Genomic DNA, 20,376 nt, shown 5'->3' with positions numbered 1-20,376 from the left:
TATATATATATATATATATATATATATATATATATATATATACATAGCACTCTGTTTATTCACCTTTATATTCCCATAGAACCCTAAGGGCCCTATTCCACGGGACAATTATCGTTTGGATAATCGTTAAATCGTTCGGATTGAAGCGATAATCGTTCGGTTGAATATCAGTTAACTATTAAAGGAAGAGCGAGAAATCGTTGATCGCTTAATAAGACCTGGACCTATTTTTATCGTTGCTTGTTCGCATGGAATAAGACGTTGTTCGCATTAGCGACGAACGCAGTAGCGACGATAAGACGCCGCAAGAACGATCATAAGTAACGATCATCGTTCCGTGTAAGTGAAAACCAAAAAATTAATCGTTATCGTCCGCACGTCTCTCTCTGGGTAAACGGGAGACATGGGACCGATTTTAATGAAGGTAAATGGCTGCACAGAGACTCCATTCACTATTATTGAGTTGTGGTATAGCCATATGTAAAGGGCTTTGGACAGAAGCTGTATACCACGCTATATATATAAGTAACGCTGTACACCAGGCTATATATATATATATATATATATATATATATATATGTAACATGGATGTGAGCATGTAGTGCGTGCGAGAGCCAAGGGCGGGGGGATAAGCCTGTGAGAGGATGAGGCGAGGAGCGACGTGATAAAACCCTGACTAAGAGGGGATAAGGCCGAGCATCATCCCTGTGCACAGGGGACGGCTCAGAAATCTCCAGATCATAAGGGCTTCTCAAGTCTTACATGGCGGTCGCTGCCCCTTTCTAGGACCGGATTCTGTGGTGTGGACCTATCACCCTCTATCCATTATAATGGACGCCGTTCATCATAAATGATAGATGATTGAAGGAAGCCACTAGGGGGAGCCGTGCAACATGGAGGTGGCACATACTGCCCACAGTAAAGATGGCGGCGGGGGGGGGGGGGGTCGGGTCGGGTCGGGTCGAATTATGTTGTTGCCCATAGCAACCTATCACAGCTCGGCTCTCACTTTACCAGAAGTAATGAAATGAAAGCTGAGCTGTGACTGGTTGCTATGGGCAACAAAGAATCCCCCCCCAGTGACTGTGTTCAGGCCTTAATCTGTAAAATGAGGCGGGAAAAGACCCCTCCCTTTGTACTGTGTATATTGTATAGGATTTGGGGTATGTTCACACGTACCGGATCCGCAGCGGATTTCATCTAAATAACTGAACACAGCATCAAATCTGCTGCGGATCCTGTACGTGTGAACGCACCCTTAATATTCAGTAGGACAGCGAAGAGGAACCTTAGCTCTCTAGCTGCGGCAAAACTACAATTCCCATCATGCTTGGATAACCAAAAGCTTGAGCCATCCATGCATGATGGGAGTTGTAGTGGGGGGCTGAACGTTCCCTATCTCTGTGTTGGATAGCGGCTGCCTGCACATTCACCACAGTACCTGCTCCAGATTTGGGGGTTTGTACAGTGGGAGAAAAGGGGAAACATGGCGCTCCGTTATTGGGAGAGAATTGCATTGGATTTCAGAGACTTGTGGGACGTTCTCGCAGCTTTTTGTCACTCTTTCCCGTTTATTGCTCGGCATTTGACAACTGCTTTTATGTTGAGAATGTGAGATGTTGGATCGCAGCTCCGGAGGAAGCGCCTGACATCTCCGCACATGAATGTGTTCTTTATTGTCCTGGATGACAACACCCGCTCCATCTCAGAACAGATGAGGGATTCCAGCTCCGCAGACAGCTGACAGCCCTCCCCCCCCCCCCCCCCCCCTGACAGGAGCAGGGGCCCTCAGGTACTACAACCCCCAACATGAGGAGCTGGCGCTCAGTCTCCCTGAGTAGGAAGCAATAGGGCCGAGCCCTTCATCTTCCATAAGTTTACACAGGGTTAAAAAATACAGCTAGAAACTTGCCGCCACCTTACATTTTGTTGTTTTCTATGAAAGTTCAGATTCCTGGACTACTATAAGAGTGAAAGTGACTACTACTGTCTCCAGCTTTAACCCTCACACCGGGTTAAGACTGCATTTTTTTAACGTATATGTTAAAAAGGATAAAAATGTATACATCAAACGGGCGCTAAAAAGCGTAGAATCGATTTTCTTTTGTCTAACATGCGTAAAAAAGCAAAACAATTATGCATGTTCTCCTGTATACAGTAGTGTAGTTGTCTACTCTGTTGTATACAGCAATATTGAAGGGGTATTCCACTGTAACATAACTTGTGATATGTTGCTGCCCATGGTGCGACGTATGCTAAGTTTACACGAGGCGATTTTTTTTTTTTTTTATAACGATCAGCGTATAGATGGAACAATATATCGTACAGAAAATTCGTTTGGCAATCGTTTTGCGATCGCTTAAGCCTTTCTCACACATAGGTAAAATCAGTGAACAACTGTTTACACGGAACGATCGATTTAAGAACATGTTAAAAGATCAAAATGAACGATTTATCGATCGTTCGCCGCGTTTACACGTACGATTATTGTTCAAATTCGATCGTTATCGCAAAAATTCGCCCGATAATCGTTTCGTGTAAACGTAGCATTATGGTGCGTTTACACAGGCAAATTTATCTGACAGATTCTGTAAGCGGAGATTCTGTAAGAGGAGAAATCTCAGTTCTTTCCTTTATGACCCGTTCCCTGTTTATTGTCTGTTCCTGGCTTCGGCATCAAAAATCTTTCAGATAAATCTGTCTGTGTAAATGCACCATTACAATTCCTTCCATACTTGTTATTATCTTTTCAGTCTACCCCAGTTCTGAGCTGCTGCTTTCTTCTGAAGACCCAGAAATCTGTGTGTGAGCTTTTCTCTCTGTCTCCCCCTCCTCCCCCCTCGCGGCTGATGTAAACAAGTCCCTGACTGGCTGTATCTGCAACATTGTAGCCTCTTTGTAATGCTAGGAGGGTTTCTCTGAGGTCAATTTGCGGATGAACGCACTGTGATTAATCCTCCCAGCATTACAAACTCAGAACTGGGGGAAGGAGACTGAATAGATAATAACAAGTATGGAAGGAATTGTTAGTCTCATCATGGGCAGGACCATATCAGAAGTTCTGTTTAAGTGGAATACCTGTTTTAAGATAATAAAAGTGAATCAGTAAAGCGTGAAGTCCATATTCTATATTCTGTATATATGGATTTTGCCGTGATCTAACCTGTTTTCTCTTTCCTTGCAGGCTGCACAGTGACGGCGGTCGAGTTATATTCTTCCAATACAAATCCGGAGGTGCAAGAATTTCAGAGTAAGACTCCATCTTGTAGGCATAGCTATTGGGAACCGTCCTCACAGTGATACACAGTTCTTAGGGGAATTCATAGAAGTGTCTGTAGAAGCAGTAAGGATGCGCTCGCCCTGCAGTGTGTGGGGGGTTACCGGCCATGAGATGCTGTCACTGAGACCTGCTTGCTGACATGTCTTGTCTCCCTTCAGGAGTGGAGCTGTCATGTGTGATCAAACACACCAACACAGACAACCCCCGCATCGAGTGGAAGAAGATCAGGAATGGTGAAACCTCCTATGTCTACTTTGACAATATAATTCAAGGTTTGTATCTGAGGTCCCTTTCTGTATAAGGAATACGTGATTGGTAATCCATTCAATGGTGACTTCAGGGGAATCTGTTGGTAGTGACTCAGATGTAGCATTATATCTGTAAGCTTCTGATTGTGAGTTAAGCACTTATGCTTTTTCATATATGCATTGAGCAGCAGTAGGTTAGGGCCCGCCGCCTCGGGTGTCCATGGGACGGGGCCCGTCGCCTCGGGTGTCCATGGGACGGGGCCCGCCGCCTCGGGTGTCCATGGGACGGGGCCCGCCGCCTCGGGTGTCCATGGGACGGGGCCCGTCGCCTCGGGTGTCCATGGGACGGGGCCCGTCGCCTCGGGTGTCCATGGGACGGGGCCCGTCGCCTCGGGTGTCCATGGGGCGGGGCCCGTCGCCTCGGGTGTCCATGGGGCGGGGCCCGCCGCCTCGGGTGTCCATGGGACGGGGCCCGTCGCCTCGGGTGTCCATGGGACGGGGCCCGCCGCCTCGGGTGTCCATGGGACGGGGCCCGCCGCCTCGGGTGTCCATGGGACGGGGCCCGCCGCCTCGGGTGTCCATGGGACGGGGCCCGCCGCCTCGGGTGTCCATGGGACGGGGCCCGCCGCCTCGGGTGTCCATGGGACGGGGCCCGCCGCCTCGGGTGTCCATGGGACGGGGCCCGCCGCCTCGGGTGTCCATGGGGCGGGGCCCGCCGCCTCGGGTGTCCATGGGGCGGGGCCCGCCGCCTCGGGTGTCCATGAGACTACACTATGTGACACCGTCTCTCAAATTATTTCTTTGACACCACTGTTGGACCCTGACAATCCCCACCAAACCGCCATTTTTTTTCTCTCTTATTAGGAGACTTAAAAAACCGAGCCGAAATCAAGGGAGGGATTTCCCTGGTTATACACAATGCCAGCCGCACAGACAACGGACGGTATCGCTGTGAAGTTGCTGCAGCCGAAGACCAGAAGAGGTTTGCAGAAATCACCTTCAACCTGACAGTAACAGGTAATAGGCGTCCATAACCCTGGTTGTGTTCCAGGTGGCGGTGTGTGTCAGGACCCGGCTGTATGACGTCCGCTTCAGGGGTCATTCGCACACCATGTGATGTTTTCTAAATACAATTAGTTTTTTATTGTGTCTGATTTTGCTCTGTATTTTGCTGTATGTTTCCAGTTTATTTGCTTATTGTGTTATGTTTGGATAGGGATGTAAAAAATGGAACTCTCTAATACACGTGAACTGTACAAAAAAAAAAAAGGAAAGAATGTGCATTATTACATTCAACACAATGGCGGAGATTTAGCAAACATGGTGTAAAGTAGAATTGGCTCAGTCGCCCCTAGCAACCAATCAGATTCCACCTTTCATTCCTCACAGACTCTTTGGAAAATGAAAGGTGGAATCTGATTGGTTGCTAGGGGCAACTGAGCCAGTTTCACTTTACACCATGTTGGATAAATTTCCCCCATTGAGTTTTATAGGTTTAGAACTGTGCCAGTCCGGATCTCTGGAGTACAATGTTCATTAATGAGGTTGTCCAGTGTTAGAAAAACATGGCCACTGTCTTGCAGAGACAGCAACACTCAGTTCTATAGAGTGAATGGAGCCTAATTGCAAAGTGGATAACCCCTTAAATGCAAAGTCTCTACTTATGGATAATAAAAGAGAAGTGCCATGAAACAAACAAAAAAATCAGTGGCAGACAGTGGGGTGCGGCAAGTATACTTTCTTATTATGTTCCCGCATCGCCTGCCTGCCCCTGATTTTTAGGTTTCATGGGACTTTTCCTTCAAGGGCCTTATTACACAGTCATGATCAGCCAACGAGGACGATGTTCTGGCCTGCTAAAAAGAAGAAAAAAAAAGATGTAGCCACATATCCGATCTACTTAATTGCATGTTGGCGCATTAATAGGGACTTAAAGGAGAAGTCCAGCAAAAGATTTTTTTTAAGTATTGTAATTGCCTCCTAAAAAGTTATCCAAATCACCAATATACACTTATTATGGGAAATGCTTATAAAGTGCTTTTTTCCCTGCACTCAAGGCTTCACTTCCTGGATAACATGGTGATGTCACTTCCTGAATAACATGGTGATGTCAATACCCGACTCCCAGGGCTGTGGCTGCTGGAGAGGATGATGGCAGGGGGATGCTCAGTGTCCCTCCAGTGCCCTGTGTCCCTCAGTGTCCCCCTGCCACCATCCTCTCCAGCAGCCACAGCCCGCAGCCTCCAGCTCTGGGAGCGGGTCGTGATATCACCATGTTATCCAGGAAGTGACATCACCATGTTATCCAGGAAGTGACATCACCATGTTATCCAGGAAGTGACATCACCATGTTATCCAGGAAGTGACATCACCATGTTATCCAGGAAGTGACATCACCATGTTATCCAGGAAGTGACATCACCATGTTATCCAGGAAGTGACATCACCATGTTATCCAGGAAGTGACATCACCGTGTTATCCAGGAAGTGACATCACCGTGTTATCTAGGAAGTGACATCACCATGTTATCCAGGAAGTGACATCACAATGTTATCCAGGAAGTGAAGCCTTGATGCAGTAGTAAGTGCAGGGAAAAAGCACTTTATGTGCATTTCCTGTAATAAGTGTATATTGGGGATTTGTATAACTTTTGGGGGGCAATACAACACTTTAAAGGGGTAGTGCGGCGGTAAACAATTATTCACAGAATAACACACATTACAAAGTTATACAACTTTGTAATGTATGTTATGTCTGTGAATGGCCCCCTTCCCCGTGTCCCACCACCCCCACCCGTGTACCCGGAAGTGTGGTGCGCTATACATACCTTTCACGTGCCGACTCGTCTCCGATCTTCAGTCTGCGATGTCGTCTTCGGACGGCCCGGCCGAATCCCTCCGAGCGTCCTGAGTGCCGGCCGCCCTCTTCAGCGTCATCAGATGCTCAGCCGCGATTGGCTGAGCACAGTTATGCGCAGCCGATGACGCGGCAGAGGGCGGCCGGCACTCAGGACGCTCCGAGGGATTCGGCCCGGCCATCCGAAGACGACATCGCAGACTGAAGATCGGAGACGAGTCTGCACGTGACAGGTATGTATAGCGCACCACACTTCCGGGTACACGGGTGGGGGTGGTGGGTCACGGGGAAGGGGGCCATTCACAGACATAACATACATTACAAAGTTGTATAACTTTGTAATGTGTGTTATTCTGTGAATAATTGTTTACCGCCGCACTACCCCTTTAATAAAAATTTTCACCTGACTTCCCCCTTTTAATGGGAACCAATCACCTCTCTGATGGAGATTGAACTGGCCCCAGTACCTTACAGCTGCCGGGCATAGCTGTCCGACGCTGTGCCTGGATCTCTCTGGCTGGACAGCAAGTTAAAAGAAAACAAATCCATCTGTAATGCTTGGTTGCAGCTCTGTCTGACGCCCTCACCCGGGGTATAATCCTCACCCAGACTCTGTTACAGCTTTCTTCCACTTTGCAACCAACTTATATAATGTTTCCACACGCAAAAAATTAAAACTGAAGCCGCATTGTAATAGGTCTCGATTGAAAATCTCGTTCCGTTTTGTGTCTACAGCGTATATGCAGATCTCCATGGTAACAGACTACAATCAAACCCTTTGTAATCTCATTCTGCATTCATACAAACTTGCATCCGTCCACTACATTTAGCATGTTGGCAAGATATGGTAGAGGGGGGTGATAGAGGAGAATGGTCATAATACGCGGGGTTTCTTTGTTGTCTATAACCATTGGGATGATGATGATGATGATGATGATGGCACAGGGCTGCGGAGACATTTTGATGTTTACTTTGGTGCTTCACCCCTGCATGGATTGGTCCCATTCTTTAGTTGGGCCTAATTCCTGTCCTTTCTGGGGAGTATCTTTGGAAATCTCAAGCATGCTACCTCTTTCCCTGGTGGATTTTTATATGCAATGTTGGCTAAGAATCCACTCAGAAACCCCATTCACATGCATGGGATCTACGGAATCTGCATGGAATCTGTTTTGACTCTTGACATCTGTTCCTACTCTGCTCTCTATATCTTTGTACTGTGGACCAGCCCCGGCTATGTGTGTCAGAGCTGAGGGAACAGCTAGTTCTGCTGTCCTTCACGCATGACCTCCTTTACACCAGCTGCATTATAATCTATTATACCGGCTGCATTATAATCTATTACATCGGCTGCATTATAATCTATTATATCGGCTGCATTATAATCTATTGCATCGGCTGCATTATAATCTATTTTACCAGCTGCATTATGATCTATTATATCAGCTGCATTATAATATATTATACCGGCTGCATTATAATCTATTACATCGGCTGCATTATGATCTATTATATCGGCTGCATTATAATATATTATACCGGCTGCATTATAATATATTATACCGGCTGCATTATAATCTATTATACCAGCTGCATTATAATCTATTATATCGGCTGCATTATAATCTATTATACCGGATGCATTATAATATATTACATCGGCTGCATTATGATCTATTATATCAGCTGCATTATAATATATTACATCGGCTGCATTATAATCTATTATATCAGCTGCATTATAATATATTACATCGGCTGCATTATAATCTATTATATCAGCTGCATTATAATATATTACATCGGCTGCATTATAATCCATTTCATTTTCTTCTCAGTGAAACCTGTGATCCCCCAGTGCAGAGTGCCCAAAGCTGTCCCTGTGGGGAAATCCGCTGTTCTCCATTGCCAGGAAAATGAGGGATACCCCAGCTCTGTATATCGCTGGTACCGGAACAGTGACGCCCTGCCTGATGACTCTAAAAGCAATCCAAAGTTCCTGAACTCCTCCTTCACGCTGAATACTAGCACAGGGACCCTGGTGAGTGAATGCCGCCTGCTCACGGCACCGGGATCCCGCTGCCACATTGTGGAAACTGACTTTGTTTTTACCTTTTTCCATCAGGTGTTTTCGACCGTGAACAAAGGAGACATGGGGCAGTATCACTGTATCGCCAGCAACGCAGCCGGCTCTGCCCGTTGTGAAGCACAGCTTCTAGAAGTTTGTAGGTTCTTCTTGTCCCCCTCACACCTATTATAATTGCACTCAGTCTGTAATCTCCTCATATAGGTCTCTGTATCACTGCACAGCTCTTAAAGGGGTACTCCAAAGAAAATCTTTTTCTTTTATATCACCTGGTTTCAGAAAGTTATATAGATTTGTAATTTACTTCTATTTAAAAATCTCCAGTCTACCAATACTTGTCAGCAGAGAGCACTGTGTCAGACTGGAAAGAATACACAACTTCCTGCAGGGCATACAGCAGCTGATATCTCTGTCCATGTCAGGAACTGTCCAGAGCAGCATCAAATCCAGTTCCTGACATGAACAGAGGTGGCAGCAGAGAGCACTGTGTCAGACTGGAAAGAATACACCACTTCCTGCACGACATACAGCAGCTAATAAGTATGGGAAGACTGGAGATTTTTGAATAGAAGTAAATTACAAATCTATATAACTTTCTGACACCAGTTGATTTGAAAGAAAAAAAAAGATTTTCGCTGAACAACCCCTTTAACAAGGTTTTCCAGCTTTTTAGTTATTGGTGCTCAGGCAGGTGAGGAGGGGAGAAGCCTTACTTGCCTTCCATGCTGCTCCACTCCCTGATGCCATCTTATTCGGCCAATCAGCAGCTGAAGTGAGACACCGCTGAAGGGCTGACAACCATCCAGGAATTGCGGCTCACCAAGGACCTGGGCTTTGCTATAGATGCAAGTATGGCTTCCCTCCCTGCCTGAAAAACATTTTTAAAAGTAACTTATAAGCTGAAAACCCCTCTAATGAGGTAGTCCGGCCATGACTCATTTAGGCTGCATGCCTGGGGTGCATAAAAAAATAACATACATTTACCTCTCTGGTTGTCGCTGATACTACAAGGCCCCTTTCCCCGTCATGTGGTTGCTTCCAAGTTCAGAGACACGACGTAGCAGGCCACTGAATGAGGCCTACATCTGCTAATTGGCTGAGCAGGCCTGCTACCTCATGTCCCCGAACCCGGAGGTGGCCACACAACTAGGAACGAAACTGCATAGGAGAGGCAGCAGTGCTGGAGTCAGGGAGGTAAGTATGTTCTACATTTAACTCTGAGCTGGTGGGCGGGCCCTTAGATCAGTAAGATTCCTCAGCTGCAGCAGTGCTCAGGGGCGTGTACAGGGGCGTGCACGGCTGCTGACCAATCAGCATTCATCTTCCCTTGGCCAGCCTGTGCAGAGCAGAGAACAACTGACATCACTTCCTAATTGAATTAAATTGCAGAGACGTAGCATATCCCCTCCCCTGCTGATTTGCTATTATTTATTGCTAATGACAGTGTCCATTTAATCACATCTTTTCCGATAATAACTATTAGTTAGGTACAATCATTTGTTCGTTGTTAAAGGGAACCAATCAGCATGATTGTGCTGATATGGTTCCCAGCATTACAGTATAAATCTACTGTGCAGCTGCAGAAGTAGCTTTACAAAGGTGAAAAAAGATTTTTTATCACACCGCACAAGGCTGGGGGAGCGGCGGCAGCTAGTTATTTGGGTGGAGAGCCTCCTGTGACTAGTCACCACTCTCCGCTTGTAAATGCGCAGTGCAGGGATGATTGACCAGCACAGAGACCCATTAGTGGGCTCTGCATGTCAATCATTCCCACAGAATGTGCTGACAGGCAGAGAGCAGTGACTAGTGACAGCTGGTTTCCCGTCCAGGTGACTAGTTGCCACTCCTCTCTCTCCTTTTAACCCTCTGTAAAGCTTCTTCTGCATCCATGGCTAGTATGGTCTGCACAGATCTATACTGCTAAGAGCCATATCAGCACAATCATAAATTTCCACCGACAACTGATTGTTTTGGTTGAATGCCTTGTATTGTGTAGGTACCTGTAGTGCTCGTGTCTCCGCTCGTCCTCTGTCAGCTAAGGAGATCTCACATGACGGCTGTTTCTTTATTAGTCGTCCCACTAGAATAAAGCTTCCTTTGTAACCTGTGTTTTTCCTGTCCCTCAGATGACTTGAATATTGGCGGCATTGTTGGAGGAATCCTGGTTGTGGTCCTGGTGCTCGTCCTCATCACAGTCGGCATCTGCTGTGCCTATCGGAAAGGTTACTTTGCAAACAGCAGGCCCAACGGTCAAAGGTTAGAGGCGGCTTAATAAAGGTCTCTTGGCTGATGCTGGTTTTAAAGGCTTGTCCTGAATGCGGAGATTACCAAGGATCATAGAGCAGTGTAGGCTCTGCTGCCCATAAGATTGTGTTTAAGTTCAAAACCCTACAGTTTATGGTCTTTATAGAATGGATGACCACTTTAAGAAAGAAAAAAATTTTTTTTAAACATGGGCATAAATTTTCAAAGAATCATTAAAGATCAAAACATAAAAACATAACTAAACAGGTGTAAACAGTATGACCCTATCCGCAGGAGAGCACCAGCAAGACCCGTATGGGGTATAGAAATGTAGCCTCAGCCCATGATATCAGACACGTGACCCTAAACCTAGCTGCATAGCAGAGCGACACATATGTGTGGTCTTATAGACGGCAGCTGTCGCTCAGTAGTAGTATCGATCTGCAGCAGTACTATAGTGGCAGTATAGCCAGACCTTTTGGTTGCCGTATTTGTGCTCTTCGGCGGAGCCTGGGCCTTTTTGTCATTGACTCTCTCTCTTCTCATCCTTTAGCTACAAGAACGCTTCAAAGACTGATGGAGTAAACTATCTGCGGACAAGCGATGAGGTGACTACATACCAAAATGACTCTCCACCTTCTATCATTGTGTTTCCACTAGGTCCAGCACTCTGTTGTTTAGTCTTCTGATTTCCATCTTTGTAGAGGTCAGAGCCGTGTTGTTGTTCTGGCACAGAGCTTTATCTCCAGTCCATAGACCTAGGGGAGAATGTGCTGCTGTCTGCAGTCTCTATTGGAGGGAGCTTATAGCGTCCTGTGTTACTGTTTATACAGTATAGTACAGTATAGGCAGCGTCTAGAGCAATGATGAGTATACAAATGTTACAGGGGTATTAGTTGGTTATCCCCAACGGGGACATGACTGCGCCTATTTATTGTCTATGGAGCCGCTGAATTTGGAAATGTTCAGTGTCCCCTGCAGAGAATGAAAGGAGCGGTGGTATGTCCCTGTTCTTGGGATCAGCTGGAGTGCCAGGGGTCAGACCCTCACCAATCTGCTTGTTATCCCCTATTCCTGTAGATACCCCTTTAAACCTATCAAGACCAGGGTTGAGCAGACTTCGAGCACTCTCACGTTTAGCGTGCAGCATATGATTCTGCAGCCCTAGGGAGTCCTGGAATACATGGATATAGACTATGGCCTATGACTGTATCCATGTTTAGGGCTGTATCCATCTTCATCAGCCACCGCTAATCCAATGCTGCTTCGGACAAACCTGAGCGTGCGGGAAGCTTGCTCAACTCTAACCAAGACCTAAAACAATGACCTAATAGCATGGCCATTCAGCTAAAGGCCCTGACCTACTGACTGCGCACAGTCCCCCACTCTGGACAGGCTACTCATGCTACGATGGTAGTTGTCAGCCTTCGGCCCGTTGAGGTCAGTCGTTTCAATGTTTTTGCAAATGTTTGTCTCCTATATCTTGAAGTCTGCAGGAAGACAGATTGGAGAGCTCAGCGAGTAGAATTCCCGCTCTGACTCCGCTTCTTTGTCTCTTTTTGTCGCCTCCAGGGAGATTTCAGACACAAGTCTTCATTCGTCATTTGAAGAATATGTATATATGTATTAAAGAGTCTTTGGGAAAAGGCACTGAAAAATTTTGCACTGCAAAGGGTGAAGACCACACATCACTATGAACCTTTTCAGTTCTGCCAAAGCATAACCTGTCTACCCTCAGCCGAAAACCGAGACCTGGGCTTCCTCAGCGCGGGAACCTATGTGGCTGCGAGCGGGAAACCTGGAGCCGGATAGCTGGACTGTCAGAGGGGCTGCCCCCCAGTAATAGTACCAACACTGCCAAATACTCAAACCTTCTTAGATTTTTTTTTTTTTGATTTTTTTTTTTTTAAAGCTGACGGAAAATCGGACGACTGCGCTGGAGACAATTTTTTTATTAACTTTTTTAAGAGACATTTCTCTGGTTTTTAATTGTTTTTATTATTATTTTTTAAACCTAAAGCACAGAAGCTTCAGCACTGAACCGACCATTTTAAAGGATTCGTTTTTACCTGCTTTGGGCGAGAGATGGAAGTTTTTTTTGCTTCTCTTCTTAGGCTCCAAAAGACGCTCGAGGTCTTTGGGTTTCGGGTCACTTGATGTTTGCGTCTGAACGTAAAATAAGTTTCTGATTGTTTTTTATTTATTTTTTCCTCCGCTTAGACGGGTGCAGGTCGAGGATTTCTCATACACAACGTTGGTTAGCCGTGAAACCGAACCGACTGACGTGAAGTATTTGGCTCCGCTGTTCTTCCTCTGTTCCCAGCATTTGGTTACTTGCGGGGAGGTGGTGGCCGGGTGGGGATCGCAGTTGGTTTTGAGGACTATTTTATATACGTGTTAAATCGCGCAGTATTTGAACATAGCAATTGTCAGTGTGTGGTGGATGCTTTGTAACCGTATCATACGTAATACCGAAGAGACGTTGTCGTGCTCCTCTGAAGGTTTTGCTCATCACATCCGTATTATTGTTATTGTTCTTTGCTCATATTGTAAAAACCAAGAAAATTCCTCCACACTGTATAGAGCAGCTTTATTATTCTGGTTTCACCCCCACCGGTACATGAAAAAAGATTTTGGCATTAATATTGTTTTCCCCCTTTTTTGAAGGATTATACAGGATTAGTGGCACACCTGTTCACAGGTTGTCACTTGTTGCAATAAGTCAGGTGTATAGACGTCTAGTTGCGGTCTCCTGTGGATGTCATACTAGATGTAATATCCATACTAGATGTAATACCCACTGGAAAAGAGGTATTGATGTGTCCCGCCCAGGAATACACGCCACATGGCATTTCTTCTAGGTAGGTCTTTCCTGGTAATACATTCTGGATGCCATCTCTGGTGGATGTGTCCCTTCCGGTAATACATGCTGGGTGCCATCTCTGGTGGATGTGTCGCTCTATGGTAGTAGTACATGCTGGTTACCATCTCTGGTGGATGTGTCCTTCCCGGTAATACATGCTGGATGCCATCTCTGGTGGATGTGTTCTTCCCGGTAATACATGCTGGATGCCATCTCTGGTGGATGCATCCTTCCCGTTAATACACGCTGGGTGCCATCTTTGGTGGATGCGTCCTTCCCGGTAATACATGCTGGATGCCATCTCTGGTGGATGCATCCTTCCCGTTAATACACGCTGGGTGCCATCTCTGGTGGATGTGTCCTTCCCGGTAATACATGCTGGGTGCCATCTTTGGTGGATGCGTCCTTCCCGGTAATACATGCTGGATGCCATCTCTGGTGGATGTGTCCTTCCCGGTAATACATGCTGGGTGCCATCTTTGGTGGATGCGTCCTTCCCGGTAATACATGCTGGATGCCATCTCTGGTGGATGTGTCCTTCCCGGTAATACATGCTGGATGCCATCTCTGGTGGATGTGTCCCTTCTGGTAATACATGCTGGATGCCATCTCTGGTGGATGTGTCCTTCCCGATAATACATGCTGGATGCCATCTCTGGTGGATGTGTCCTTCCCGGTAATACGTGCTGGGTGCCATCTCTGGTGGACGCGTCCTTCCCGGTAATACATGCTGGGTGCCATCTCTGGTGGATGTGTCGCTCTATGGTAGTAGTACATGCTGGTTACCATCTCTGGTGGATGCATCCTTCCCGGTAATACACGCTGGGTGCCATTTCTGGTGGATGTGTCCTTCCCGGTAATACATGCTGGATGCCATCTCTGGCGGATGTGTCACTCTAGTACAACATGCTGGATGCCATCTCTGGTAGATGCGTCGTTCTATGGTAGTAATACATGCTGGTTACCATCTTTTGGTGGATGCGTCGCTCTGTGGTAGTAATACATGCTGGTTACCATCTCTGGTGGATGCGTCGCTTTAGTAATACATGCTGGTTACCATCTCTGATGGATGCGTCGCTCTAGTAATACATGCTGGTTACCATCTCTGGTGGATGCGTCGCTCTATTAATACATGCTGGTTACCATCTCTGATGGATGCGTCGCTCTAGTAATACATGCTGGATGCCATCTCTGGTGGATGCGTCGCTCTAGTAATACATGCTGGTTACCATCTCTGATGGATGCGTCGCTCTAGTAATACATGCTGGATGCCATCTCTGATGGATGCGTCGCTCTAGTAATACATGCTGGATGCCATCTCTGGTGGAAGGGTCGCTCTAGTAATACATGCTGGTTACCATCTCTGGTGGAAGGGTCACTCTAGTAATACATGCTGGATGTGGTCTCACGTGGCAGTGTACCTCTAGCACAATGGTAAAGGTAAAGGTTTAGCTTTTGCTGTCTATGCATGATGGGAATAGTAGTTCTGTAACATCTGGAGCGCCGTGTTTGACACCTTTGCTCTAGTATACGCCAGATAGACGTGTGCCCCCAGTAATACATGTTGGATGTGATTTCATGTGTCACTCCTAGTTATAAATGCTGGATGTGGTCTCACATGGAAGCCTAGTAATACATGTCAGAGCTGTATCTTTAGTAATATATGTCAGATACATGTGGTTGGTCTCTCCTAGTAATAAATGCTGGATGGGATTTCCACCCACAATCCTCTAGTACAGAGGTGTCAAACTTTCCGCCCTCCATCCACTTTCCGCCCAGCACCATACATTACCTGTCCAGACTCAGGTCTTCTCCTTCTCCCGATCCCGTGCCGTAGCAGCTTCGGGGCGCCCTGTCTGAACTGACAGACCGCTCAACCAATCACTGCCCAGGACCGCCGCGGCCAGTGATTGGCTGAGCGGACTCTCAGTTCAAACAGGCCGCTCTGAAGCTGCTGCGGCGCGGGATCGGGAGGAAGAAGGAGAAGACCTGCAGTCTGGACAGGTAATGTATGAAACAAGGGCTGCAAGGACATCGGCAATGATGTCCCTGCAGCCCTCGCTAAACAATTGTCGGGCCGTGGAATAGGCCCAGTAGGCCCTTTACATCATTGATCGGGCCCTGATTGGCCCGTGGAATAGGACCCTAACAGTGAGTTGGGATTTGTCCGAACTTTCTGCATTTGACTCCCAATGTCTGGAGAACATGGACTCAGCCCTAGCGGTGCCTAGCAAACATGGATGCTGTCATACGCTGTATCCCTGTTTTCCGGACAGTCCTTGGGCTGCATTCATCGTCTCCCATCACCAGGATTGAGTGTACCTGAACTTGCTGTAAGTTCGCTCATCTCTACTATCCGGGCATGATGGAAATTGTAGTTCTGTAACAGCTGGGGGGCTGTAGTTTGGCCCCTGTGCATGTCTGTCGGCTTGCCCCTCCCAGTATTAGTTGTGATCTTGGTGTGGGTGTGTGTACCCCCCGCCCCCATAATATGTTAGCTGTGATCTTCAGTGGACGTGTCCCTCCCAATAATATACATATACGAAGGGATCACCTGTAAATGTATCCCCAGTGACACATGCCGGATGTGATGTCTGTCCACAAGCGTCTGCCATCACTAACCCTCGTGTATCGGCACATCTTCATTCCTCACCGATTTTCTCTCTCCTTTGCTGACAGGCACTGATATATGGCACAAAAAGGAAAATGTTTAGTCCTCTCACCCTGTAGTATTGCACAGATCCATTGCCGCTGACATGTTGCTTCTCCTTTTCTACAAGCAGATAGATAGGCACTGATGCTGAGCGGGGATGGATTGCTCCACCCCTTCCTGTGGAGTTTACTGTGAGTGCTTTCCTCTTACACAAATATACAGCACTGAGGATTCGCCCCTTCGCCATCAGACTGTCCTCCGTGTGCCTCTCTGTAATACAGTACAGCGGGTGTGATCTGCCCTCCCTGAAGGTTTGGATGCTCTCCCACTCCTGACACTCTAATCTGCTATACAGTCTCCTTCCCCCTTCCTGCTGCTGTGTGTAACACTGAGAGGACAGGGGCTGTGACTAGAGAGAGTGGCACAGGAGGCCGGAGCAGTGTGTGGTGGGATCTGTGCCAGATTCAGCAGGACAGGCAGCTATGTGAAGCAGGAGCACAGAGTCTACAACAGCAAGTAGTCAATTTGTAATGAAAAATATCTTGAACGTTTCTTGTGTTTTCTTTTTCTTTTCTTTTTTTTTGCATTTAGAAGAACAATAGAAATTTCAGAGCAATGATGTTCGTAGCTTTTAAGCCCTTTTACCACTTCTGTATTAAAATACAAAGTGAAACACAGACACGAAATCTGTATGAATTTGTCTGCCTCAAACACTGATCTTTTCCTTTTAATCAGGTACTCGGCTGGTGTCCGAAAATTACTTCTGTTAGATACTGTCAGATACTGTCCAAAGTTGAAAAGTTTTCTATGGGGATTTGCTGCTGCTCTGAACAGTTCCTGACATGGACAGAGGTGGCAGCAGAGAGCACTGTGTCAGACTGGAAAGAATACACCACTTCCTGCAGGACATACAGTAGCTGATAAGTACGGGAAAACTGGAGATTTTTTTTTTAGTATTTAGTATTTTACAAATCTGTATGACTTTCTGACACCAGTTTATTCCTTCTAAGATCCTTGTGTTTTCATCTACAGTATTTTTTGCTTTATAAGACGCACTTTTTAGCAAGAAAATATCTTGCTAAAAAGTGCCTGCATCTTATATTCAGGAGACAGGGCAGCCCGACACGGTCAGACTGCCCTGACTCCTTCCCTGATGGTCCGGAAGGCTGCATCAGCTGTGCAGTCCTCTCCCTTCCCCTCTCTGTACTGATCAGTCACTGAGATCAGTGCCTGGCAGGAGAGAAATCGGGAGGGGATATGCACGGCAACTAGAGATGAGCGAACCAGGTTCGGGTTCGAGTCCATCCGAACCCGAACGATCGGCATTTGATTAGTGGCGGCTGCTGAACTTGGATAAAGCTCTAAGGTTGTCTGGAAAACATGGATACAGCCAATGACTATATCCATGTTTTCCACATAGCCTTAGGGCTTTATCCAACTTCAGCAGCCACCACTAATCAAATGCCGAAAGTTCGGATCAACTCGAGCATTCTCGAGGTTCGCTCATCTCTAATGGCAACCTACTGAAGGACCTTCGGTGATGTCGCAGTCATGTGAATAATCACATGACTCAAATCCTTCAGGTTCTACAGTCCTGCAGGTCCTACACTGTATTATAACTACAGAGCAGCAGAGGTATGTGTGTTACAACATTGTGTCTGTGCCTGTGGATATGTTTGTACAGCTGAGTGTGTGTATGGTGTGTCTGATACAGAAGAGCTGAGTGTGTATGGTGTAGCAGAGCTGAGTGTGTATGATACAGGAGAGCTAAAGGTAGCTTCACACATACCGTATTGCTGCGTTTTTAACGCTGCGTTTTTGGTGCGATTTTTTTTTTACATGCGCGTTTTGATTTTCACATGAAAATCATGTGAAAATCAAAACGCGCATGTAAAAATCGCACTAAAAACGCAGCGTTAAAAAGGCAGCGACACGGTATGTGTGAAGGCACCCTAAGTGTGTGTTGTGCATGCAGCAGCTGTGTATGTGTAGATACCCCTTCACTGCATTATCCCCTTCATGACCTTAGACCACCAGGAAAGTTTAATTAGCATGAAATATTTTTTTCCTGTTTTCAGTGGTCCAAATCAGGCGTGTGTCTTATAGACTGGTGCGTCTTATAAAGCGAAAAATACGGTATATTGATTAAAAAATAGTGATGTTCCTATCGTATGAATGTGAACTGCAGACTCCTTTTTTTTTTAGGCTCCACTGGAATTGATGAAGTGGATATGACATTGTATGTGTGTGATGCTAGACATTATAAATGTGGAGTATACGGAGAACCGGCCATAATCTCCATATTCATTATCCGTTCTGTATATAATAAGACGGGCACCATGTCACACTCTATAATTGTCGATAGAAGAACGGACAAACATGAACAGAGAGGGGCGCTCATATAGTGTAGTAGCTCAATGGAGTGGAATTTCCAACATAAAAAGCAAGTTGTAGACTAACCTTCTCGTGTTGTGCGTACGATAGGCACAACACTAGCAAAGCCCAAATTAACACAGAAGTCCGCAGCCAGGCAAACAGTGGTAGTGGTCGGCCCCCGTCTAGATGCCGATACTTGCCAAATGTGTATACAAGATAGACTGTAGATAGCTGATATAGCCTTGGCGCAGGACTTGCAAGATGTACTCTCCAGTATTATTCATAAAATTGGTTTAATGAGCAACACGTTTCGGCGACGTACTGCCGCCTTTATTAAGCTCCTACATCATGTATACAAATGATCCTTTTTATACACTCCATTAGGTTCTGTGACCTCCCACCTAAGGGGCGGGGGCCAGTGTCACATGACTTCATGGGTATCACATGACTTCATGAGTATCACATGACTTCACAGTATCACATGATTTCACAGTATCACATGACTTTGCAATATCACATGACTTCCAAGATTTACCGTCTCCGTATGTACTCGTAGTGGCCGTGCGCCGAGCCGTGCAACTCCGAGATGTCACATCCGCTGACGTCAGTGGGTGGAATCCCGGGTTGCTGACTTACTGGGAGCTGGAAGGTGTCACGCAGCCTCGGTCGGTGGAAGCAGCTGGATCATTGGTTCATCGCCCGACGAACGTCACCACATCAGATCTCACAGCAAGTCAGCTTATCAGAGAATAGAGCCACCCACATAGCCGCCCGATGGACTACGGACTTGCCGACCTGTAGGCACACGAGCACATGCAACCGATGAGCAATCGGAGACAATACATACTAAAAACTAAAATAGTGTAGACAAATATATATAAAAACCTAATGAGCCTAATCTAATGGACCTAAAATTGCACATTCAATTGTAAAGAGGCATATAAAATCATACAATAATAGTGACACATGAATGTATCAACAGATTAATCAGTAATTACAGTAATTGCACAAAAAAAAAATTTTTTTTTATCAAAATTAAGAATTGGAAGGCAAGCAATCTATCTGCAGGCCATAAAATCTCAGATCCCCGATTCTAGCGCTTCATTCAGACCATCGGGAACTAACATTTTCAGCTTAAAAATCCAGAACGCTTCCCTTCTATTTAGGGCCTTATATCTATTGATCTTACTCATCTGTATTTGCTCTAACGGCATCACACTGATGCAACTGAAGTTCCCCTGATGGAATTCATGGAGGTGTCGGGACACACTATGCTTCAAAAAATGTGAGTTAGCATTAAACCGATGGCCTGTGAGTCTTCTTCTCAGTGCCTGCGTGGTCCTCCCAATGTATTGAAGGCCACACTCACACTCGAGAAGATAAATCACAAAATCAGAGCCACAGTTCAAATCGGAATAAATTTTAAAAACCTCACCTGTAACGTTGGATTTAAAACGTTGTGCCTGGTCTTTTATGCTTGAACAGCATAAACACCCCCTATTCATACATTTGGATACTCTTCCCTTGGTTTTTAGTCCTGATTTGACTGGTCTTTTACCTTTTATCCTACTGGGGGCAAGGATGTTTTTTAATGTTTTTCCCCTTCTGAAGGTAATTCTGGGTTTCTCGGGGATGGTAGTCTTGAGGATAGGATCCTTGAGGAGAATTTTCCAGTTGCGCTCGAGTGCTTTTCTTATCTCTCTATTGTGAGAATTGAAACTCGTAATGAAATTAGACTTATAGTCGGTATTACTATTTTTGGTTCTTTTTTC

General features: G+C 46.1%; 1 protein-coding gene across 1 annotated transcript in view; it reads left to right on the top strand.

Annotated features, from left to right (window-relative positions):
- Positions 1 to 14,539, top strand: part of JAM3 (junctional adhesion molecule 3) — a 28,213-nt gene extending 13,674 nt beyond the window's left edge. The window contains exons 2-9 of the mRNA XM_069948062.1: positions 3,185 to 3,250; positions 3,439 to 3,552; positions 4,393 to 4,545; positions 8,221 to 8,423; positions 8,508 to 8,607; positions 10,595 to 10,724; positions 11,266 to 11,320; positions 12,285 to 14,539. Coding sequence (XP_069804163.1) covers positions 3,185 to 3,250; positions 3,439 to 3,552; positions 4,393 to 4,545; positions 8,221 to 8,423; positions 8,508 to 8,607; positions 10,595 to 10,724; positions 11,266 to 11,320; positions 12,285 to 12,320 — 857 coding nt within the window. The 3' untranslated portion in view covers positions 12,321 to 14,539. The remainder of the gene's footprint in view (positions 1 to 3,184; positions 3,251 to 3,438; positions 3,553 to 4,392; positions 4,546 to 8,220; positions 8,424 to 8,507; positions 8,608 to 10,594; positions 10,725 to 11,265; positions 11,321 to 12,284) is intronic.
- Positions 14,540 to 20,376: the final 5,837 nt, after the last annotated feature.

The sequence above is a fragment of the Dendropsophus ebraccatus genome, chromosome 12 (genome assembly GCF_027789765.1).
Source record: "Dendropsophus ebraccatus isolate aDenEbr1 chromosome 12, aDenEbr1.pat, whole genome shotgun sequence".
Classification (NCBI taxonomy): domain Eukaryota; kingdom Metazoa; phylum Chordata; class Amphibia; order Anura; family Hylidae; genus Dendropsophus; species Dendropsophus ebraccatus.
The sequence above is the reverse complement of the archived record's forward strand: the minus strand, read 5'-3'. Positions and strand labels throughout refer to the sequence as shown.